The sequence below is a fragment of the Miniopterus schreibersii genome (genome assembly GCF_964146895.1).
Source record: "Miniopterus schreibersii genome assembly, chromosome: 7".
NCBI lineage: Eukaryota > Metazoa > Chordata > Mammalia > Chiroptera > Miniopteridae > Miniopterus > Miniopterus schreibersii.
In genome coordinates this window covers 22,271,018-22,296,083 of record NC_138108.1, presented here as the reverse complement: position 1 = coordinate 22,296,083, position 25,066 = coordinate 22,271,018, and the positions used below count along the sequence as shown (strand labels likewise).

The 25,066-nt window shown below is 37.1% G+C and overlaps 1 protein-coding gene across 2 annotated transcripts; it reads left to right on the top strand.

The window, feature by feature from the left end:
• Positions 1-49: 49 nt before the first annotated feature.
• On the top strand, positions 50-24,865 carry NOP58 (NOP58 ribonucleoprotein). Of its 2 annotated transcripts, XM_081142730.1 has the most exons (16): positions 753-1,000; positions 3,552-3,628; positions 6,022-6,074; positions 6,200-6,391; positions 9,410-9,531; positions 11,543-11,679; positions 13,337-13,401; positions 14,488-14,622; positions 15,396-15,541; positions 16,375-16,501; positions 19,264-19,427; positions 20,185-20,319; positions 20,560-20,621; positions 22,403-22,536; positions 23,822-23,976; positions 24,568-24,865. In XM_081142730.1, exons 5-16 carry the CDS (start codon positions 9,424-9,426, stop codon positions 24,616-24,618), a joined length of 1,419 nt encoding a protein of 472 aa, XP_080998856.1. In that variant the 5' UTR covers positions 753-1,000; positions 3,552-3,628; positions 6,022-6,074; positions 6,200-6,391; positions 9,410-9,423; the 3' UTR covers positions 24,619-24,865. The 2 variants fall into 2 exon arrangements, with proteins under 2 accessions (XP_080998855.1, XP_080998856.1); XM_081142729.1 differs by lacking the exon at positions 6,200-6,391 and having other exon boundaries at positions 50-1,000.
• Positions 24,866-25,066: the final 201 nt, after the last annotated feature.

The window sequence follows — 25,066 nt, the reverse complement described above, 5'->3', positions numbered from 1 at the left end:
TGCAATTTTTTATTGACAAACTAATTGTTAATTCTTTTCTGTTATTTAGTTCAGGATTTCCATTTCTCCTGATGCCGGCTTGTAGAGCTGCTTGTGAAAATCGTTACTTAGTATTCCATAACTTCCAGGAGGTTGCAACGTAATATTTGCAGGCAATCTGGATATTGGGCCTGGGAAGTGAGGAAAGAAATTTTACTGCTAACCGAAGCCAGACTTCTGGAAGAATTGGGGTATTTAAACCAGTCACTGAGACAAAGTTATCAGAAAAGCAAATTACACTAAGAACAGAAAGTCTACACTCATACCCTCGGGTCATGTTGCAGAAAAAAAATGGGAGAGGCCCACATATATCTGAAAGACATCTGTACAAAAAATATCAGTTTGGCCAGAGAGAACAGTCTGTAGTGCTCGCAGATAACAGTTACTACCATAATGCCATGCTGATGACTTCGTTTCAAGGCGGGAATAAAGCTCAGCGGCTAGCACTTCCCAAGTTACATATGCCTGAGACTGACGCCGAGGCAACTGCGCATTTGTCGCACGGTAAACTACATCATTTATGGTAGCTAAACGTAATAATAACAAGCAAAGCTTTCTTTACATTTCCGTGCAGTCCAGACGCAGAAAAACTCGTTGCCTTAAGAAATCTCGCGATAGTTCCTTTGTCCGTGTGGCGGGAACTTTGCGGAAGTGACGGCACGCTATGCGTCAGGTTGGCCGTCGGAAGTGTGTCACATCCCAGAATCCTCGGAGAAGGAGAAACGCGTTCGCGGGCTCTGCACGGAGTGCAGTGTGGAGCATTTAGGCAACGTGGTCTGGTTCGTTGCAGGGAAGCGTGCGCGTTTGTGCTTGGCCAGCCGTGGCCTTGCTGGCCTTGGAGGGCCGCAAATCTGGTCTTTTTGCACTGAGGTAAAAACTCACGGCGGGCCTCGCAGCGCCCTGACCCGGCCTAATCATGTTGGTGCTGTTTGAAACGTCCGTCGGCTACGCCATCTTTAAGGTAGGTGGAAGGTTGAGCAGTTGGAGGGGGAAGGTGAGTGTTGGACCGGCGAGGAGACGGAAAGACTTAAGGAGAGGATGACACTGTTCAGCATAGCACGGGTGCCTTTTATGTCCCCCTGCTCTGAAAGGAAGGGGAAGGCTTTGGGCCTGGGAGGCGCACGTTTCCGCGAACACGTGGCCCCGCTGTTTGCGGTGCTGGGTTCTGAGTTAGAGTATTTGGCCCGGTTAGAGAGGTGGACAGAAGCCGTATTAGAATTTTACAGGTTTTGAAGGAGTTCGGGGTTTGAGTGTTTTGAAGAATGACTGAAAGGTTTTAAGGAGAGGAGTGACCTACTTTGTCTTTTAATAAACTTGCTGTACTGTGTGAATAGATTACAGGGGTGCAGGAGAGGAAGCACAAGGGTGTTTTTGCTGTAATCTAGACAAGATAAAGGTGCTTTGATTAAGGCTGATGTAAAGGTATCAACATCGGGAGAAATTTAAAGGTAGACCTGACGAGATTGACTGATTGGTTGAATGTGGGGTTTGGGTTTAAGTAAGTGGCTGCGTGATTTCAGAGAGAGTATAAGGGAGAGAGACTGACAAACATCGATGTGAGAGAGATGACACATCGATTGGTTGCCTCCCGCCTGCGCTCCATCGGGCCGGGGATGGAGCCTGCAACTAGGTATTGCCCTTGACTGGAATGGAACGGAGACCAGTTCGCTTACCAGCGCTCTAACCACTGCAGAAATTGGCTAGGGCGAGATTAGGTTGTTTCAATAGGGAAAGTTAGAAGTTAAGACTTCATAGCACAGAAATGATTGAATAGTGGGATGCTATTGAGGTGTTAGAAAGAATGAGGTAAATTGAGTGCAGTCCATGTGCCAGGTACTTTCTGAACTCTAGGAATATAGCAATGAAAAACAAGTTTCTTTCGTATACAGGGTGTCCCAAAAAATGTATTACACACTTTAACAGCTGATAACTAAATTTTGAAAATGAAATGTATTTTAATAAACACTGCTTTAATAATTATTCAGAGTGTATGTATACATTTTTGGGGGACACCCTATATGTGCTGATACAAGGCCCCAAAACGCTAGGTAAAATATGTATAGTATGATTCTAGTTTTGAATCAAAACCGCTGATATGGATGTGGAAAGTCTGAAAGGGCACATACCAAAGTGTGTTGATTTGGGAGAGTTTTTCACTCTCCAGTGTAACTTCTGCCATTTGAAAATATACTTCTATTTGCACTTACTACATTAAGTACATGTTATTTTTAAGAAAACCAAAAAATAATAATTAAAAAACAAAAGCTGACTTGGCTTATTTTTCCTCATTAGAGTTGCCTGTAATTGCAATATTGTTCACTCCTGGTTTAAGTCTAACACTCTTGAAGGCAAATTAGTAGCATCTGTCAACATAAAATATGCATATCCTATATGATCAATTAACTCCATTTCCAGTAGTTTGTTCTATAGAAAGGCAACATGATGCATACAAAAATGTTTTCTGAAGGATAAGGGAAATTTAGAAATAACCTAAATATCAATAAAAGCATAAATGATGGTATATTTGTATACCTCAATTCTAGGTATTTACATCCATGATATGTTAAGTGTACAGTATGATTATTAGAAGTACGCAGAAATAAAATGTCACATAGTAAAAAAGTCTTGAAGAATATATCCCTAAATGTTACTGTTTCATAGATTTAAAATGCCCCTTTTTATGTGTTTTTATTGATTTTAGAGAGGGAGGGAGAGAGGCAGAGAGTCATTCATCTGCCATCTGCGTGCTCCCCACTACCACAGCTGGGGGCCCTACTGGGAGTAGAACCCCGATCTCCTGGATCATAGGTCAATGCTCAGCTGCTGAGCCATGCCAGCCGGGCATAATTGTAGAGAAACCCATAATACTTTCATGTTAGGATGGTTGTAGCAGTAAATAAAATTTATTCTATAGAAAGTAGTTAATTGATCATATAGTATATACATATTTTATGTTGATAGATGTTACCAAATTGCCTTCAAGAGATTCTCTTAGTTTCAGGAGTGAATCAGGAGTGAATAAAAGTTATTTCTCTATACCCTCACCAATACTCCCTCTGATAAGTCAGCTGCTAAAGTACAAGATAGGGTAGGATCAATCCTAAAATGCATTTTCCCCCATATTTAATATCCTTGAAAATGGGATGTCTTAAAATTGATTGCAGATCAGTTTAACTGGCATTGTAAAATAATGGCATATTTTTTAAAAGTATGAATATGATATGCTTTTTGAAGAGCTTAAGATGTCCTAAAAAAATAGAAAGTTTTCAGCAGAGACCCTCACCCCCCCCCCCCCCCCGACTAGATCTGAATTCCATCCAGCTATTATATGTGCTATTTAAGCTACTAATTTGACCAAAAATTTATGATGGGTAAGAAAACTGGTTCATTATTTCAGAGAGAAAAATGACTTCCACCATCCTCATTTTACAATTACAGCTGTACTTGAAGAATGTAGCTATATATGCTTGACTGAGTTGTGCTATTTAAAATTATTTAAATATTTATTACAGGTTTTGAATGAGAAGAAACTTCAAGAAGTTGATAGTTTGTGGAAAGAATTTGAAACTCCAGAGAAAGCAAATAAAATGTAAGTCATCTTAAAACTAAGAATTTAGCAGTTCATATTTAGGGGTTCTTTTTACATTTCCCCCCCTGGTTCATATAATGTTATATTCATAACTTCTGTTTTGAAATGTATTTCAGGAATAATATTGGTATGAGCCTAATTATTAGATTTCCTCATTTGGGGCATAAGCTATCTCTACTAATTTGTATTAGTTGCAGACTAGATTGGGCAGCAACACAAAATTACTATTTTGTAAGATTTGAAAACACAAATTGATTGTGAATTAAGTATAAATTTCTGTGAAAAGTAATACTTATCAAAAGCATGTACTGCTGATTGATTTTACTTTTAGTTTCTCTAAGTTAGTGGCATTCAGATGTTTTTAAACTTAATTTGCAGTTTATTCGTTCTTTATGACTTCTATTTTCTAGCTCCCACTGTAGTAATAACTAGCTAGTAAATCCTGGAAAGGTATACCCAAAGTCTCTGGAGTAGAATATAGAGTAGAAGGAATGAGTGGTTGGAGAGAGAGCTGGCTTTTCCTCAAGGTAGTCAAGATGTCTATTTCACCATCTATGAAATAGCCCATTTGTGAATGTGGTCCTAGGAAGAACCTGAGTGATCTCTTGATATATGTGGATTTGGGTTATGTCCTTAATGCTAAGGGGCACTTCATAATTCATCTGCAGTGCTAATAAAAACTCACAAGAATAGAAGGAAACTATTAAAGCTTACTAGAGCGATGAACCCAAAGAAATGTCATACCAGTTAGTTAGAGAAACAAAATACATAGTTCCGGCATTTGTAGTGGATCTATAGATCTCTTGTAGATTTGGAGAGAGAGGTCCATAATATACTGAAAAAATCATGCTTCAGATTTTGTGTAATGTGCCGGAGCCTGCTGGCAGAGTCGAACGGTCCTGAGAGTAGGGGTGAGGATGGAGAAAAGACAGACACAGAGAAGATGGGATCGGGAGGACTGCAGCTCGTGAGGGCTGCAGCCCCGAGTTTATTTTCCAAGCTCAATTTATACCAGCGCCGTTGTTTTTGCTAAATAGCACCCTGCCCTGCATTCCTTCCCCTTGCCCGATACAAAGTAGTTCTCTCCCGGCTGCACAAACACACCTTCAGCGTAAACATCCTGCCTCCTGCAGGAGCTCAGACCTTGGTAACTATCTTTGTCTCTGCTTCTAATGGGAACTTGTTTGGAAGGATTGAGTCCTTGGCTTGGTATGTAGCTTGACTGTCCCTTAACCCTTCAGGCCAGGGCCAGCTTCCTAATAAGCCTTTCTAGAATTTAAGGCCGCAAACTAAATTAGTATAGCCTTGGTGCCTCAAGGTCTGGGTCAAGGAGCAGGAGAGCACTTCTGCAGCTCACCCAGGCAGCTCCTCTGTGCCTGGGGCCACAGCAGCTCACCCACATCTCCCAGGGAGCAGGGGAGCACATCTGCAGCTCACCCAGGCAGCTCCTCCGTGCCTGGGGCCACAACGGTTCCCCACAGTAATGTGATCCCATTTTGCTATGTTCTTGCATATCTATATATTCATTTATGCAAGTACAGAGTGGTATGAGCAAATGCCACTTTAGAAGGGTGCAAATGGGGGTGGGGTGAGGCAGGATAGATGAGATTATTACTTTTTCCTTAAATCTTTGTGTTGTTGGATGTGTGTTTAAGGGACCACCAGGGTGTTCTCTGATCAGGTAAGAAAACCTTGCTTAAGATAATACTATTTCTGACACAAAAGAAGACTAATTTTCTCTTTTTAAAGAGATATATGCTTTAATTGGCTGGGTTAACTTGATTCATTGTTGTCAATGATGTATTCTTGTTGGAACTGAATCTAAGTGATCTCACTTCAGTTATTCGTCACTACCACTGAGACAGCAATGAATGAAATGTATGTATTTGTTTCCATATGAAATGATGATCCTCTGCACATAAGTATGTGGGAAAGAAGGGGATAAAATAATGGTAACAGGAATCAGATCTGACAATAAGCTGTTGTTTAATGATATTTTTACTGGGTGGACAATTCAGTGTCATGATTCCTGACCTAAGACAGACTCTTACACCGTTTCTTAGGCACCTATGTCTAGCTTAAAGCAGCAGAGGTTATGTTGAAGCTTCAGCATCTTCCTTGTAGTTTAGATGTGGTGGCAAACCTTTTTGTTCTTTATTTTCTTCAAAGCCTATACAGCCTTTTCTATAATAGTCCAGACGTTACCAGCCTAACATTTAGAGAACCTATTTGTTTTGAGAAGAATATCTAACTTTGCACTTTGATACCCATTGACAGGAAAATTTCTTTTATTAGTGTATGCTTTGGAAACAATCCGACACCCTGTCCTAAATATGTTGCTTTTGCAGAAATCAGTGTACGTGCGTAACTTTTTCTTTTTTTCTTAATTCTAGAGTTAAGCTAAAACATTTTGAGAAATTTCAGGATACAGCAGAAGCATTAGCAGGTAAAGTCAAAACACTAGCCTTTTTGGTTTTAATGTTGGCAATTTGTTATCCTTATTAAAAAATTATTTGCTTCAGTTGCCGGAGTTAACCTTATTCAATGTTGTCAATGATGCATTCTTTTCAGAACTGAATTTAAGTGATCTAACATTCGTCACTACCACTGAGACAACATTGAGTTAGCTTTTTTCACCATAGGGCTGATTCCCCCCCCCCCATGTGATGAGAGCTGAGAAGTGGTTAAATTGATCTCCCTGTGGAAACCAACAGCATAATGCTAAAGCACAGTTCAGTAAAAGCTGTTCTACAAGGGACCAAGGTAATGTGGTCAAGCACACAGCTCTGATCATTTTAATATAAGGGTGAAGTTGAGGATAGTCAGGATTCACAGTTGAAATAATAATAAAACAGCTCTCCAGGGATATACATTTTTAGTTTGAAAACACATTATTAAAAGTTTTAGGAAAACTAATACTTTTAGGTTTGTGTGTGTTTAATATGAAACTACAGAGAAGCATGTGTTGTTATCAAGAGGGGGCATGGTTTTTTATGATATTGGAAGAGTGGATGGCTTGTCCTTTAATTAGTCCTTGTGAGAGGATAGCAGACAGAAAGTAAAAGGGTTTATTAACTAGGCTTGGCTTCAGTAGGCAATTGGTTTTATAAGTTTTTTTAATATTAGGGAAAACAAGACCAGATATAAAACCCTAATCATAAATTTTTCAGTTGCTTAGATTCTATATCAAATCAGCCAACTACTTGGTTGTATAATTTGAAAATGAAGGGCCATAAGGAAGAATATGGCTTAAAATAAATAATTTGACAGACACAAATAATTTGGTTCATCAGCCACAGTAGAAGGGTATAACTTTCTTGTGAAAATTAGGAATCCAGTTTAACAGATATACTGGAATATTAATGGGCTATCCCAATCTTGGCAGAGGAGTGAGCTGAAGGAAGACCCAACAATGAGGCCATTTTTGAATTTATTTAAAAATTTTTAAGAAATGGTTCCAGGGCTGCTTCATTGGTAATAAAAGCCTCATAGTGCTATAAAGCACCACTATGGTAATTTTTGCTTGGGGAATTTTTAAAAATGTAGTTCTCTTCATCACAGCTCTAAAATTAAATGGTAGAATTTTTGTAAAATCCCAAGCAAGGTGTGTTAGCTGTTCTCCAACTCTGGGGTGCATTATTCACATACTGATTTGGTACAGCAACTCCTGGAGTTGTAAAGTGCTGTGAGTGGCCTAAGTTGAATTCCTTTTCACATATAACCTCTTTGGGGGATATTTCTGACCAGTCCTTATTAAACTATTAAATGGGCAGGTCCAACCTCTACCCAGACATGAAGGAAGTTTTTACTATAACCAATATTTTGATCACATAGCAGTTGTCAGGTTTTGTGCTCATTGCTCCAAAATCTTGAAACTATCCTACGAATCAGGTAATATCACTATTTACAGATGATAAAACTGAGGCTTGAGACATTTCCCTACCAAGCTTTTCTTATTTCTTAAAATAATGTAAATAGGGAAAGTGTCATACTGGTGAGACATTTCTGACCCACCCCCCAATCTAAGTTCCATGAGAGCAGAGACTGTTGTTTACTGTCAAATCCCTAGATTCTAGCACATAAGTATTTTTGGGTAAATGAATGAAAGTAGAGAGTTATGTCAGGAATCAGGTCATAGAAACCTCTACAGTGCCTTTTCCCATGTATTTTTACCAGAAATTTGAACATTGCCTCATTACTGAGAGAACAGAGTCCTTCCTGAGAATTAAACTTCCCACTGCTTATTACAAGTCAGTTTTGATGTGACAGAACCAAAATTCAGTGGTTATAGGTGTTAGACTATGCGTATAACATCCTGGAGCCTAAGAAAGAATCTGATGGGGTGTGATGTTAATTTATATTGCTCCCAGAAATTCACATATGCCATTTGCACGAAGAGATTTGTTTTTATTCTTTGTCAAATTTTAAAGATGCAAGTCTTCCAAATAGTAAAATTTGGACCAGCCTACATTTGGATGAAGTGAGAAAACTACTAGGGGATGCTGAACAGTGGCTGGCAGAGAAGGCAAGTAGAGGAAAGATTCAGCCTCCCATTTCCCTGTCACCATCTCTATAGATCATCTTTTAAAAGTACATATTGTGAACAGTAATTACCACACTTTTTGGTAAAGGGAAGATAATGTAAATGTTAGAATAGATCTTAGAGTAGAGATTTACTTTTAAGAAATTGTATAGTATAAACGTAGATATGGAAAATTTGAGAACTAGGAGCAGGAACTTGAATAAAAATTTTAATTATGAAAGATAAACTGGAAAGAATACAATCTTATTAGAAAGGTAGATTATTAAGGAGCCAATGTTATACAAAATGTAAAAGGTTAGACCCCAACAAAAATAGGTTGAATCTTGGCTTTTTAGAGTAAGGTGTAGAGAACTCTGTAAGAGCTGTGTGGTAGCCAGATGTTTTTGTCTTCACCTTTCATTTTCCCAAATAACAGATGAAATTGGCTTGTAACTCGAATGGAGATGTGATCAGGAGGGAAAAGCAAGTACCTGGCTGACTAAATGCTTGGCCTTAGAAATTATGACAGACATCCTTCTTGCCAGACATACTTTAAATTCAACTAAAACTGAGACAAATAGTAGAAGAGGTGTTAGTCCATGTGGGTCCAGAAGATCTAAGTGTAGGTCTAAGTAAGGTGATAGTTACAAAAGTAGCAGACTTGGGATGTATGCAAAATGAAAGTTGTCCCAACGTTGAACAGGCTGCCTTCATAATAAGGTCTCTCATTGGAGGTTTATAAGTATAGGTCTGATGACACCTGTGGATTAGGAATTAGCAAAGATTAGGCCCCACTCAGATATGCTTACATAGCAGAAGAACTTTCAAAATGAATATACTCCTTTTTCCCCCCCCACCAGAGTCTTGACAGGATTTTAGAGTGTCACAATCCAGAGCATCAGGGCAGTCTGTCATTATATAAGAGAGAAGCTATTTGTTATTCCAAAATAGAATGTTTCTAACATTTTATGATTCTAGCTCTGAGTTCAAAAGAAGATACATGTGGCATAGGGAGAGGAAGGCTGGATCTGGTTTAACTCCTGATTCTGGAGTAGAAATGAGGGTGGCAAGATCAGATGAGATTGTGAAATGTGTACTTGTAAAACATTTTTATGTTTATCAGAAGTAATTTTAAATTTAGCCCTTTTGGAAGGGAGTGTGTTATTGTTTTTGCTTTATTTTTTAAATTTAAATAAGATCTTAAGCTCTTACAGTTAAAAATTGGAGAGTTAACTCTTGTTTTTCTTTTTCCTGAAAAGCATTCACAGCTCTGATGGAGGGCAAAATCAACAAGCAACTGAAAAAAGTTCTGAAGAAAATAGTAAAAGAAGCCCATGAACCCCTGGCTGTAGCTGATGCTAAACTAGGAGGAGTCATAAAGGTAAAGTTAAGATTTTCTTTCCCGCTTACTTATCCAAACTCACCATATAGCATAGTGACTACAAAGCCCCGCCTTTGTAATGACTTGTTTGTCATAAGTTCTCATACTTTGTCTTTTTTCCCTAGGCTGCATAATAATAGTTTTCCAATATGATTATCAGAGCTAAGCATATATGTTCATTGTAGAAAATATAAATACACCAAAAAATTATTTTTTAAAAAATAGCTATAACCGCCCTGGTTGGTGTGGCTCAGTTGGTTGGGTGTCATCCTGTGCACCAAAAGGTTGCAGGTTGTTTGATTCCTGGACAGGACACATGCCTGGGTTGTGCAGGTTCAATCCCCAGTGGGGTGTGCAGGAGGCAACCTATAGATGTTGCGATCTCACATCCATGTTTTTTTGCTTGCTCTCCCCCTCTCTCTAAAACTCAATAAAAATATTTTTAAAAAAATAGCTTTAACCCTGCCACCCAGAGGTAGTCTGTTAATACTTTGGGTATGTCCTGCCATGTATTTTGTTAAAAAACTATAGTGGGGAGTAGAGTTGCTAGAGGTTAAACATAAAGTAAGAGTGGAAGAGTGGAAAAGTAGGCTTTCAGACATGAAAAGTAGAACAGTTTGAGAGTCAGTTGTGATAGTTTGAACTTTGATTTTTGAAGTAGGGATTATTTTGTGATGTAGGTCTACTGGGTAGGAAAGCACTAAAGAGATCTGAGGGTTTTTAAAGCCAGGATTCTGAATTTAAGAGGTTTGTGTAAATAGATTATTTCTAATACTGTGAGGTCATGAAGTTTTCTGTGATGGTGTTAGTCTCTACCTTCATCCTTTGAAGTGCCCACAAGTCTTAATTTTTTTCTCTGTTAAAAACATTAACTTTTGCCTGGCTGGGCATGGCACAGTAGTTGAGCATCAACTTAGGATCTAGGAGGTCACTGGTTCGATTCCCGGTCAGGGCACAAGCCCAGGTTGCAGGCTCCATGCCCAGTCGGGGGCGTGCAAGAGGCAGCCAATCAATGACTCTCTCATCAGTGATGTTTCTGTCTGTCTCTCCCTCTCTCTGAAATCAATAAAGATATTTATTTTTTTCAAAAATAACTTTTAGCATAATAAATACATACACAGAAAGACATGCAGAACGGCAAATTGTTTAATGGTGGGATTATGGCTATTTTTAATTTTTTCTTTTCAGTTTCTCCATTTTAAAACGTTTACAGTGAATATTACTCGTATACATTCTTAATATTTGTTTCTTAAACATGATGCAATACAGACAATTTTGTATATTTGTATTTGATGGACTTAGAACTATAGATTTGTATGATGGAGTTAGCAAGTACACTGCAGTATGACAAAATGAAAGTATGGAGAATCAAATTGCTTATCTTGCTTGTGTGGGTTGTGTAAAAACTTAAACTGTATTATGAAGATTTGTATATGTGTGTACATGTACATATTAACATACGTATATATTTGGAGATTAGGCAAGTTCAGGGTGGTATGGCCTAAAACACTGATGTTGGTTAATACATGTATGTATTTGGAAGTGCTTAAGGGATGCTACCAGTTATCTGTAGGGAAAGGTCCTAAACTCAGAATTTGCTTTTTATTCAGTTCCCTTCTCTGTGGTACTATTGGTTGAAAGCTTCTGTATGTTTTACCTTTATCATTTTTAAAAGAAGGTAAATGTAAGGTAGTAAAAGATTCCTCAAACCAATAAAACGAACAAAGCTAGGTTAAACTATACCCTTTTTTTTTCCTTTTTTCTTTTTATTGCTTTCAGGGAGTGGGGAGAGAGAAAGAAACATCAATGATGAGAGAGTCATTGATCGGCTGCCTCCTACACACCCTACTAGGGATCAAACCCCACAACCCAGGCATGTGCCCTGACCAGAATCGAACTGTGATCTGCTGGATCATAGGTCGATGCTCAACCACCGAGCCATGCTGGCTGGGCATGTATTTATCTTTTTGCAGCTTTTATTTCTTTAATACAGATGTTCTTGTTTTTATAGGAAAAGCTGAATCTCAGTTGCATCCATAGTCCTGTTGTTAATGAACTTATGAGAGGAATTCGTTCACAGATGGATGGATTAATTCCTGGGGTAGAGCCACGTGAAATGGCTGCTATGTGTCTTGGATTGGCCCACAGGTGAGATTTACTGGAAAATAAAGCTGGCTTTTATTTAATTAAACAATTGTATAGTACTGTTCTAAGCACGTTATACATACTAATTTAATTCTCATAACAATCAGTAGTAGTACCCTCATTTTACAGATGAGGAAATGGATGGCCAAAGTTAATATCAGCTGGTATGTGAGGAGGTCAGGATTTGAACCCAGACATTCTGGCTTCACTGCCTGGACTCTTAAGCCTCACTGTAGGCATTCTCTACCCCTCTGGTGTTAGACCCCACACAACTCAGGCTTTCTGTCCACACCCACCCCACCCCCGTCCTACCTCTGCTAAATCTAAATCATCTGCTACTCCTCAAGACATCTACTTACCATCTCCCAAATTTTCTCATCTGCTGTGGTCTCCTTTTTTGTGCCTTATCTGTGTCGCTTGTTTTACTCTGATTTTTATTGTTTTTATAATAAGGCAAAAAAAAGCACATTAACCTATGATGTTTAACCTGAAATCCATTAGAACAGGAATTTCTGCTGTACTGTAATATATGTGTTCCTGAAAAGCTTGGCATTCTGTGAAGTTGCACTAAAATAATAGGGTTTGTGAAAAAATAAGATTAAGGGCAGACTACTCAAAACCTATGCAACTTGCCCGGTTGGTGGTTCGTACTGGTTGAGCATCCACCTATGGTCCAGGAGATTGAGGTTCAATCCGTGGTAGGGGGTCTACAGGAGGCTGGCAATCAATGACTCATCATTGATGTTTCTGTCTCTCCCTCCTCCCTTCCTCTCTCTCAAAAGATTAAAAAAAAAAACTTTGTGCAACTTTGTGAACAGAGCACTGTCAAAAACAATAGCCCTAAAAAATACACAGAAAAGACATGTTAAATTTATGCTAAAAGAATACTATAATAAATGTCTGTACCTTTGAACAAAAATATTGAGCATAGATTGTTGGAGGGTTAAAGCTCTCCTGACTTACAGAGACAAGCAAAATGCACAAAAGTCAGGAAGAACTTGGTAATAAGTATTTCTAAGAGAGAACAAATAGCTAAACCAGGTCAATTCAAACGTGATTGAATTGGCATTGTGTGCAGCAGTGGTTCTCAATCACATATCCCTTAGAGGACATTTGGCAATGTGTAGAGACATGTTTGGTAGAACTTAGGATGAGGTCTTTTACTAACATAATGGGTAGAGGCCAAGGATATTGCTAAACCACCTACAATGCATAGAATAGACCCCCTACAACAAAGACTGTCAGGCCTATGATATTAATAGTGCCAAGATTAAGAAACCCTTATATACAGTATCATTCCTCCATGGCTTTCTGTTTTCAGGTGTTACAGCACTGCATTTTTTTCTTACCTGCTGGTATAAAACGTTAATATGCTACAAAAATCACCTATGAATCAATATGACCTGCACTACAGAGTATTATTCTAGTTGTCATTGTCATTTATAAATTAATGTTACAGAACTATAGCTTATAGCAGGACAGATGTATTGTTTTCTTTTTAAATGTGTATTTTCTGATCTTGCAGCTGATTTTCCCATGTAGAAAAGAATTAAAAAACTGTAGGTCTGAGGGAGGGGTTTGGGTTAAAAAGTTTTAAGATGTTAATTAAATTCTTTATAAAGATTCTATCTTAGTAATTTATCTTCTTCCTTCTCCCCAGCTTGTCCCGGTATAGATTGAAATTTAGTGCTGATAAAGTGGACACAATGATTGTCCAGGCAATTTGTAAGTATAGTAAATGTTGAGGTCTATTCTGTCTGTTCTGCATGGTTTTTCCCCTGCTATTAAAACTGTTTCTTTTATAATTCTATTGAAGAGATAGTAACTAGAACTCTTTTTTAAAAATATGGTTTTTATTGATTTTAGAGGGAAGGAGGGAGAGAAACATCAATGTGAGAGAGAAACATCAATTGGCTGCCTCCTGCAGAGTTTGAGTCCCTAATGTGCCCTGCCTGGGAATCAAACCGGTTACCTTTCGGTGCACGGGAGAACACTCAACCAGGCCACACTGACCAGGATTTAACTAGAACTCTTGATAAAAAATTGGAAAATGCAGAATAGAGAGAGGAAAAGCTACCAATAATTTGACTAGTTGGAGATAATGTGAATTATGTTAACGTAATTTTAAAACCATGGCGGGATCGATATTGTGCTGTGTTTTGCTTTTTTCACTTGGCTTTATTATAGGTCATTCTCCCATATTATTAAGTGATTTTTGGAAATATCAGTCTTATTTTCAACTTTAAAAAGCCCTTTAAACAGCAGTTGCATTTCTGGTTATATACCCAAAAGAATTGAAAGCAGGTACTCAAAAACAGATACTTGCGCACCCTGTTTATAATGGCATTATTTACAATAGCCAAAAGATAGAAATAACCCATATACCCATTAACAGATGGATAAACAATGTATATATAGACAGTGAAGTATTCATATCCTAAAAAAGGAATGAAGATCCGTGTTCTTCATGGTATATACAACATAGATGAATTTTGAAAGCATTATTCTGCGTGAAATAAGCCACACACAGAAAGATAGATACTGTGTGATACCTAGAATAGGCAAATTCACAGAGACGGAAGAGATTACCAGGGTCTGGGGGAAGGTGGTATGGCGAGTTCTTTAATAGGTAGAGAGTTTCAGCTTGGGATGATGAAAGAGTTCTCTGAATGCTTGCACAACGTGAATGTACTTGATGCCACTGAAATGTACACTTGAAAATGGTTAAAGTGTAAATTTTATGTATATTTTACCACAATTTAAAAAACCCTTTTAAGTTCCTGTTTTCTTTTTCACTTTAATCTGCTACAGCCTTGTTGGATGACTTAGATAAAGAACTAAACAACTACATTATGCGGTGTAGAGAATGGTATGGCTGGCATTTCCCTGAATTAGGAAAAATTATTTCAGATAATTTGACATACTGCAAGTGTTTGCAGAAAGTTGGTGAGTCAACTTTATGCTTTAAGACATTGAAAATAACAATTTATTTGCATCCTAAAACATGAGTTATAATTTTTTTTTCTCAACAAACTTCCCAGAGTTTTTTACAACTTATATTATGTTTTAGGAGTGTAACCATATTAATATCTGTTAGATTTTAATTTTTATTTTGATGGTTTGTGCAATAAAACGTGGATCTCTAATTTGGTTTTTCTTAAAATGGCTTCTGGTGAACGTATCTCATAATGAATTTGCCATCAATGATGGCAACTGTGGACTGCGGGGGTGGGAGGTATCCTGAAATGTATTAATAATTAATATTAAAAGTAATATTGCTATCTGTATTGTTAGTGTTATATCCTGTACTAATAATACAGTAATATTAGTAGAGGATACTGAATATAGAGAAATGAGTTATTTGGCTCATTATATTACCATTTTATTGCCCCAATAATTCATGGCCCTAGCTTCAGTATAACCTTAACTACAAACTGTCAATGTTATTAGTCCTATTGAATGGGATATTTGGAGGGTTTTTGTTAGTGGTGGGTTTTTCTTTTTCTTTTTTTTTAGAGGAGGTGGTGGGGAGAGATTTAAATCTCTAAAAAATCAAGCCTTTACATAAGGAAAATTACTAGATCAAACTTGTTCGCTTTTTGTTTTGTTTAGGCACCCTTTTCATTGGCTTATCTCTACTTTTTCTTTTGACTATTTGGTGGATTTTGTATAATTTGTTGAAGAGTGATTCTCCCTCATCCTCTGCAAACATTCCATAGGCGATAGGAAGAATTATGCTTCGGCCCAACTTTCTGAATTACTGCCAGAGGAAGTTGAAGCAGAAGTGAAAGCAGCTGCAGAGATATCTATGGGGACAGAGGTTTCAGAAGAAGATATTTGCAACATTCTGCATCTCTGCACTCAGGTAAACTTTACATATAGAGAAACTAGTTGTGATACCAGCACTGTAATAATAATTTTCTGATGGCGATGATGATTTTAAACATTGTTCACCTGATAAATAAATATGAGGGTGTTCAGTCACTACCTCATCTGATGCCATCTTGATACATATACTTAAAGGGAGAAATGTACACTAAAATGAAATTAAGAGTATTGCCCTGGCCAGTGTGGCTCAGTTGGTTAGAGTGTCAACCCGTACACTGAAAGGTCACAGGTTCGATTTCTGGTCAGGGCACATACCTAGGTTGCGAGTTCAATCCCTGGCCCTGGTCAGGGTGCATGCAGGAGGCAACAGATTGGTGTTTCTCTCCCTCTCTTCCTCCCTCCCTCTCTAAAAATCAATGAATATGTCTGGTGAGGATTTTTTTTTAAAAAAGTAATTTATATTGTTGCATTGTCAAGATTAATGAATTATAAATTCATTAAGAGGAATATCTTGAGTTATTTAATTCTAACTTTTATGTCTGTAGCCTGTAGTGATTTCCCCCCTCCTTTGCAGATAGCTGTACAAGAATTAGAGAGGGTGACACAAATGTGTAATCCTTGGAGGTTTTTAAAAAATAACAGTAGTATTGGCTAACATTTTTAGGCAGTGTGTTAGGTTTTTGGCATACGTTATTTAATAAAAATCTTCACAGCAGCCCTTTTGTAAGAAACAAGTACAAAATGACAAGTTTTCCCAGAGTTGCACAGCTGCTCTATGATAGATGCAGGACTTTGATGTTTTAGATGTGAATTTTAAACTGTTTTTACTCTTAGTCATTTATGAGTTATTCATTTTGTTTCTTATACTAGGTGATTGAAATCTCAGAATATAGGACCCAGCTCTATGAATACCTACAAAATCGAATGATGGCCATTGCACCCAATGTTACAGTCATGGTTGGAGAATTAGTTGGAGCACGGCTTATTGCTCATGCAGGTGATGATTTTAATGTAATTTGTTAACATGGGTATTGGGTATTTAGAGTTGAGTTTTCTAGCAAGGTTTTTTTTAATCTTTAAATTATAGTTATTAAATGCATTTCAGATAATAAATAGAAGTAGGTGATATGTGGGCAAGGACTAAGGACCAGTGTTCGGTGATGATTTTCATTTGTGTGCCTGATTCCCTTTTGGATAATGAAGGCATCTTTAGTCACTACCTCTTCTGAGACACTTGTCCATTGTCAGATGTTTGTTGTAGTTAATTAGAATAATCAGATGAATGTAGGAGGGTAAAATCAGTTAACATTTTATGTCATTAGAAAGTTGCCCTGGCCCGTTTGGCTCAGTGGTTAGAGCATTGGCCCTTGGACTGAAGGGTCCCAGGTTTGATTCTGGCCAAGGGCACATACCCAGTTGCAGGCTCGATCCCCAGTCAGAGTGCATGCGGTAGAAAACCAGCCTCTCTCCCGCTCCCTCCCTCTCTCTTCCCCTTCCCCCCTTCCACTCTCTGAAAAGCAACTGAAAAAATATCCTCCGGTGAGGATTTAAAAAACTTTTTTTTTAAAGGTCAACTGTTGGTTGCCAGGGGGGTTGGGAGGCTGGGTGAAAAAGGTGAAGGGATTAAGAAGTACAAATCGGTAGTTACAAAATAGTCACAGGATGTAAAAGTACAGCATAGGGAATATAGTCAATAATATCGTAATAACTATGGTGCCAGGTGGGTACTTGAAATATCAGAGATAACTTTGTAAAGTATATGATTGTCTAACCACAATGCTGTACACCCAAAACTAATACAAAATAATACTGAAAGTCAACTTAAATTGAAAAATAAAATTGCTCGACCAGAGTGGCCAATTGGTTGAGTGTAGTCCCTATGCACCGAAGGGTTGCCAATTTGATTCCCAGTCAGGGCACATCCCTGGGCTGTGGATTCAATCCCCCAGTTGGGGCACATGCAAAAGGAAACCAATCGGTGTTTCTTTCCCTTCTCTCCAAGCATGTCCTTGGATGAAGATTAAAATGAAAGAAAGAGGCCTGGCAGGTTTGGCTCAGTGGTTAGAGTGTCGGCCTGCGGACTAACGGGTCATGGGTTCAATTCCAGCCAAGGGCGAGTACCTCAGTTGCAGGCTCAATCCCCAGCCCGGGTTGGGGCACGTGAGGGAGGCAACCAATTGATGTGTCTTTCTCACCTTGATGTATGTGTCTCTCTGTCCTTTCCACTCTCTGAAAAGCAATGGAAAAAATATTCTCAGGTGAGGATTTTAAAAAAATATATAAAAGAAAAACTGATTGGATTACAATTTAAATACTTTTAAGAAATCACAGCAGGTGATAATTACAGTCCTGCACTATGACTGGGATACATTCTGAGAAATGTGTTATCATTAGTCCATTTCATCATTGTGCGAACATCATACAGTGCATGTACACAAACCTAGGTGGTATAGCCTACTACGCTATATGGCATACTATTGTCGTATGTGTGGTCTGTGTCATATGTAGTGTATGACTACATAAGCCTTGATCAAGAATCTGTTTCACAGTTGAATATGCTATTTTATATTTTAATATATTTGACATACAGAATATTTAATAAAACTTAATGCATGTGTATGGTGATAATGTAAAGGTGGATGCTACAAAAACTGTATAATTGAATACCTGCAAATACAGTGAGGTACTAATTCATTATTTTATGTTACTGAAGGCATTGTAATAATCCATCACAGAAGATCTTAATGTGTCTTTTACAGCAAAGTAGTTAAATTAGAATAGACACTTCATTGATCAAATATGTAGTTCAAATACCCTAACCTGCAAGTATAGAATCATTTGGGCTGGTTTTATTGTCTGCATCCAGAATTTCATAGGTTTATCTAAGCTTGTAGAAATATGAGATGCAAGGATCAGCCGAAGTGTACATTCCTTGAGTTTTAAACATATATCTAGTGGTGGGTGACTTCATTAATATTAAGGGTATTTTCTGACAAACTCTGCAACAAGTCTAACAAAGCAGCAACTTTTTTTTAAAATATATTTTTACTGATTTTAGAGAGAGGAAGGAAGAGAAACAGTGATGAGTCATTGACCTGCCTCCTGCACACCCCCTACTGGGGATAGAGTCCACAACCTCGGTGATGTGCCCTGACCAGGAATCGAACTGTGACCTCCTGGTTCATAGGTCGACTCTTGACCACTGAACCACACCAGCTGGGCCAAAGCAACAACTTTTCATACCTAATTAGTGTACTTATAAACCTATCTTCTCATCCATATTTTAACAGGGATAAATGAAAGTGTATGTAATTTATCACATAGTTCTACTATTAAGATATCCTAATAACTCTCCATTTATTTTTATGGGGTTTTTTTTTTTCCATATCTGAAGAATATTTAATATCTAAAATCTCACAAAATAGGGGCTAGATTGGGGGGCTGTCTGTAAATACATATGTTTATACTTATATCTTGTGGTATGCTAATAGAATGTAAAATAGTAAAACCATTTCTCAGGCAGATACATAAACTTGAATAAGCTTAAGCTTCAGTTTGTCATAGACATTCACCGCGTACCTTTGCTTGTGGTGCTACTGGAAGAATCACAAATGCTGAGGCATCAGGATTTTTAGGAAATTCCAGACTATAAAGTTTTATATTACATCAGATTTTTAATTGTTCTGTAGGTCTTGTTTAATGCATGGAACTTTGAAATAATTAAAGTGATTCTTTGTAACTACTTCTTTTCTTTTGAAGGTTCTCTTTTGAATTTGGCCAAACATGCAGCTTCTACAGTTCAGATTCTTGGAGCAGAAAAGGCACTCTTCAGAGCTCTAAAGTCTAGACGAGATACCCCTAAGTATGGTCTCATTTATCACGCTTCACTTGTAGGACAGACAAGTCCCAAACACAAAGGAAAGGTGAGTTACAGTTTCCTGAGGTAGGCCTTTTTCTCTCTTTTTCCTCCAAACAATTAATTTTCCTTGTACTCTGTAGTATGCAATAAATCTTCCTATTTTTTTCTCATTAAATGGCGAATGGTAAATTCTTTAAGTAAAAAGCACTCTGGATACTGAGAGAAAGGGTTTAAAGAAATTACTACTGGTCCTGTTAAAGCCTTTTTTTTCTTCTTCACTATGTTAGTATTTTCCTAGAATTCACCCCTTGGTAAAGCATGGGGTGGGGTGGGTGGTACATCAAAAGTGGTCTTAGTGGCAGAAAACCAATTTAACATCAACATTTATGAATTATAAAAAATAATAGCTTTGTGAAATGTTGTGGTCTCTTATTTTGTAGGACACCGTTTAAAGGAAACTAAAATTGTATAAAATTCAGAGCGCAGAGTATTAGGAGAAATAAAGGGTTCATTAAAATAAAACTTTACTTAGCTTGAAAAGGGGACTGCACCTTTTCTGGTTGACCTCATGATGTAGAACCAATGTCACGGAGTAGAAACTAAAGGAGGCCATTGGCAGAATAGTTTGAGCTAGTTTTAAACATAAACTACTGAAGATCTTTCATCCACTGAAATCATGGTGGTTATACATAACCAATTAGCCATTATATTGCAGCAAAGATTCAGTTATGAGATAGTTGTATGATTGAAAATACTTCTGTCATTCCTGGTTTAAAGAAAATACTAGCATGAGTGTTTTCTAACTTCAAGTTCTCTATTAGATTTCTCGAATGTTGGCAGCCAAAACTGTTTTGGCTATCCGGTATGATGCTTTTGGTGAAGATTCCAGTTCTGCGATGGGAGTTGAGAACAGAGCCAAATTAGAGGCCAGGTTGAGGGCCTTGGAAGATAGAGGGGTAAGAAATACATCCTGCCTATTGCAGAAGTGTTACCTGTTAAAAGCTAATAAACTATGAGTAGTTTATGTACTTATTTCACCTGCTGAACAGTTTTGTTTTATGATACATTTTAGTACCTCTAATATATTCTTTTTGTGCTTACTGTTAAAATTTTCCCTTATATTTACCAAGAGTTGATTTATTAGAGTATATACTATAAAGAGATTATGTCCTAGAAAATAATTTCTCTTTTCTTAGATAAGGAAAATAAGTGGAACAGGAAAGGCATTAGCAAAAGCAGAAAAATATGAACATAAAAGGTAAGTACATGTGGGGGAGATGGATGGACAGTTCTTGCTTACTTAAATGTTACCCGTTGACAGCAGTTTTCTGTTATAAACCGAAGCACCTTGGTGTCCCACTCACCCTTTTTTTTTTTTTTTTTTTGCCATTTACAGTTTTTCATATTTAGTTCAGGTTTTTAATCAAATACACATTTGCATTGTTGTAATAAGTACATATAGTATATTTGTTTTGGCTTTTTTTTTTCTTAATATTTACTCATTTCCAAATATTTATAATAGTGCATGTTTGTCATTCATAGTTCCTGTATGGTATACCATTTATCAAAGAAAATTCATTCAGAGTTCATCTAATTAACCTATTTTTTAAAAAAACAGACAAAAGAAAAATCTAAAAATGGCCAAGAGGGATGAAAAGTATTCAGACCTCACCATAAAATTAACAAAAGATATGTGTGGGGAGAGGCGTTTTGGTTTTTATTTGAGGTGATGCTTAATACTGACAAGGCTGTGATGATGAAAGTAGAATGTAGGACAGCTTTTCTGGGAAGCTGTTAGAGACAGTATGATGCTTTAAGCATCTTAAAAATGTTTCTAGCGTGGCTGCTGTGGCTCAGCAGTTGAGCTTTGATCTATGATCTCCAGGAGATCGCTGTTCGATTCCCTGTCAGGGCACATGCCCAGGTTGAGGGCTCAATTCCCAGTAGGGGGCGTGCAGGAGGCAGCCAGTCAATGACTTATCGTTGATGTTTCTCTCTCCCTCTTCCTTCCTCTCTCTGAAATCAATAAATACATATTTTAAAAAACTGTTTCTAGTCATTAACCCATAAATTCTGCTTTTAGGAGTCTTGTAATTCTTTAAGAATTTTAATAATACAGTCTTACGCTATAAGTGAGTGGGGAGAGCAATATATAGTACATCTCAGTTAAAAATATTTATTTATGTATATATATAAATATATACATTCAGAAAAAAATTGTTTCCTTCTGGAAAGAAACCTTATATATTCAGTTATGGGCATTAATGTTTCTTTTATAGTTCGTGAATTTTCCAAATTTAGTTGACAAATGTGAATCTTTGTTTTTTAAATTATAAATGTTTCTAACCTCTAAAAGTTAAAGCCATGAGCCTAAAAGTCAGCTTAAGAAATAGAACATTCCTTAGCTTGTTTTGAATAATTTTTTAATATACCCATGTCATTATGCTTATAATTTTAAAGACATGCACGTGAGACACTAATTATGATATTTACTTACATTTTAGGCACTCCCTACTTCCATTTTATTCTTTCTGCTATATTAGAACAAAAACAACCATTGGGTTTTAGGGACTTGATTCATAGATATCCCCCTCTATTCCTTTGCCTCTTGGGATCTTGTGATGAAGCCTTCTGTATTAAATTTGATTGCAGTAGTTTTGTTTTGGTTTTTATTGGATTACTTTATATTGTAAAACTTAAATTGATTCAGTTTTTAGGTTCCTGGTATAATCATTTGGTGTAAAGAGATTTTCTCCCATTTTTCCCCTAAGTTGATTGAATATTTTTCTATACCATAGTCACTCAATCAGAATTCATTTAGCTCACCACTTCTCTTAAAGTGTAATTAGCCTACCTGGAAAATATTAATACCTCTTTACCCTTTGGAAACTGTTTTCATAAACTGCCTGAAAGCCACTAAAATGAAACAGCATTTTATGCTTATGTAAGTATTATCTAATGGCATTTCCTTTAAATCTCTTTAGAATTATTTTAGTTGCAGATATTAGTAGAGATTTCCTAAAACTCTGACTCTTTCAGTGAAGTGAAGACTTATGATCCTTCTGGTGACTCCACACTGCCAACCTGTTCTAAAAAACGCAAGATAGAACAGGTAGATCAAGAGGACGAAATAACTGAAAAGAAGGCAAAAAAAGCTAAGGTTAAAGTTAAAGGTTAGTTTGAATTTTTAAAATGTCATTTATATTCTTATTTCTTAAGTATAGACTTCATGAACCTTGGGAAAGTATGTGCCATTGAACTTTATTGTGAAATCTCCCATATTGAAAGTTAATGGTATTTTAATAAGTCATTGTGTTCTCTGAGAATAGTTAGGATGTTATTAAATGTATCAGATTTCATAGAGGAATATGAGACTCATTTCTGTGAATATGTGGAATCAAATATACTAAGTATACCAAAACTTTGGATTTCACCACATGAACTATTTTGAGAATGAGCTTAAAATAGAGTAAAAATAAGTATGTGGTTTCTAAATGAGTTACTCAGATATTTTTGTTATATGGTTAAGTGTAGAATTGATGAAGTAGTGGTGTTTTGTTTTTCTTGTTTTCGTTGTTTCTTTTATATGGAGTGGACTAGAGTGCTAATATACCAGGTAACCTGCCATGATAGTGATGATATTTAAATGGTGCTCTCCAGTAAAGTAGGCTGTCTTGTAAAGTTGGGAAGCAAGTACCCTCATTTATTAGCTGGACCTATGTTGAGTGCCTACCACATAGTATAACAAGACAGGCATTAAAGCAATGACTGATTTAACTTTGGGTTTCTAAGTAGCTCAGTGGTCAAAAGTGTACTATCAGCAAATGTGGGCTCCTGCTCTAGATGAAAACATTATTTAACTGTTTTATTTTTCTATTGAACAGTAAGGAAATCTCTAATCCCATTTGGTAGCTTTTGACACCAAACTCCAGATTTGTATCTTCACTTACATGTCCAACAAGCTTTCCAAACTTACCGTTCAGAGGTTCTTTCCACTTCCAGCCTGTTGCTCCACAATTTTCTCCATATTGTAAATGGCAGTTCTGGTTACTTTGTCCTTTAACCTTGAATCGTCTTCTCTTACAACCCAAATCTGTTCTGACAGCAGGTCCTCTTAGTGCATGTTTTAACCGTATAGCACAGACACTTACTTCTAATATAATTGACTGTCTTCCCCAAAACAGTGGTTATGCAGATGAGATGATCTGTCTTAATTCTAATTTCTGTGCATAGCTACATGATCAGGAGAAATTCACTTCTCTCTGAGTTTTATATCATTTGTAAAGTTAGTGGTATTAGACTAGGTAAGTGTGTGAAGGGTGTTTCTAATTATAAATCATAAAATAAACACTGGATGATTGACCATAATGACGGGGAAACTTCAGATTCAAAAGGTTTGGGGGGAGCTGAGGTCTGATACAGTGTTAATTGTTGTATCTTTGCATTTACTCTGTTCAGTTGAAGAAGAAGATGAAGAGGAAGAAGGAGGAGGAGTACTGGTGGTGGAAGAGCAGGAGACATCGGTGAAGAAGAAGAAGAAGAAGGACAAGAAGAAACACATTAAAGAAGAACCGCTTTCTGAGGAGGAACCGTGCACCAGCGCAGCAGTTCCTGTATGTTAGATTGAATTACCAGTCCTTTATTGGCATGAGTAGGGTCTCCGTATTTTACTCTACTTTGTTTATCAGAAGTGAACAGGCAGCCCGGCCGGCCGTGGCTCAGTGGTTGAGTATCTACCTAGGATCCATGCGATTGGGGTTTGATTCCCGGTCAGGGCACATGCCCGGTTGCGGTCTTGATAATGACTCTCTCATCATTGATGTTTCTATTTCTCTCTGTCCCTCTCATTTCCTCTCTCTGAAATCAATAAAGATATATTAAAAAAGAAAAGAAAAGAAATGAACAGGCAGGCAGTTAAGTGGTTTTCTTCATGGGGAGGTAAAAATAATGCCATTGTTGTATTTGTATTATAAAAGGCTGTTTCTCAAAATTAGACTTGTCACAAGATGGGTTTGCTTTGAGTAAGGGAGAGTATGATTTACCACAAATCGCTTTTATAGAGAGGGGTTTTTATCTTAAAATTGAAACTTCCCCTTAAATTTGTTTTTAAGAGAAATAGATCTACTTTGCTTTTTATGAGGAAAAGTTATTACTCACCCATATATTTAAACTCTTTCAAAAGCATTCTTTTTGGTTATTTTCAGAGTCCAGAGAAAAAGAAGAAAAAGAAAAAAAAGAAAGATACTGAGGACTAATGGAAAGGAGTCATCACTGAGTCACCAGGACACATCCTGCTTAGGATCCAGTCAGGAGCATGCCAGAGAGGGAGAGGCTCTCTAAGATAACCGAGGATGAACAGAGGTTGAATGAAACAAAACGCTTACTTACTCATCTATAGCTTTTCAAACCTATTTGTGTCTTGACATCAACTCTGTTAACTTTATTATGTCATTATCTCTTAGTCTTTGTTATACAAATAAAAATATTTTCTTTGTATTTTAAGGCAGTTCTGTGATCTCTGTTTTAGGTAGAGAACCTTCCGCTCTTTCTATATTTTATTTAGCATTTGATGATCACCGTTTTGATAATCATATCTGAAAAGTGAGAGTTGTGAATCATTAGTTTGAAACTTAGCCATTCGTAAGGCAGTGATTGGATGGACCAGTTTAAGAATTTCATGTTTCTCTTACTTTTTTAGACTTT

Excerpts from the sequence above, each read along its gene's own strand:
- NOP58 (XM_081142729.1), top strand. The coding sequence starts at position 956 with ATGTTGGTGCTGTTTGAAACGTCCGTCGGCTACGCCATCTTTAAG. Across the intron at positions 13,402-14,487 it reads AATGATTGTCCAGGCAATTT|CCTTGTTGGATGACTTAGAT; the intron begins GTAAGTATAGTA and ends AATCTGCTACAG. Across the intron at positions 23,977-24,567 it reads GCACCAGCGCAGCAGTTCCT|AGTCCAGAGAAAAAGAAGAA; the intron begins GTATGTTAGATT and ends GGTTATTTTCAG.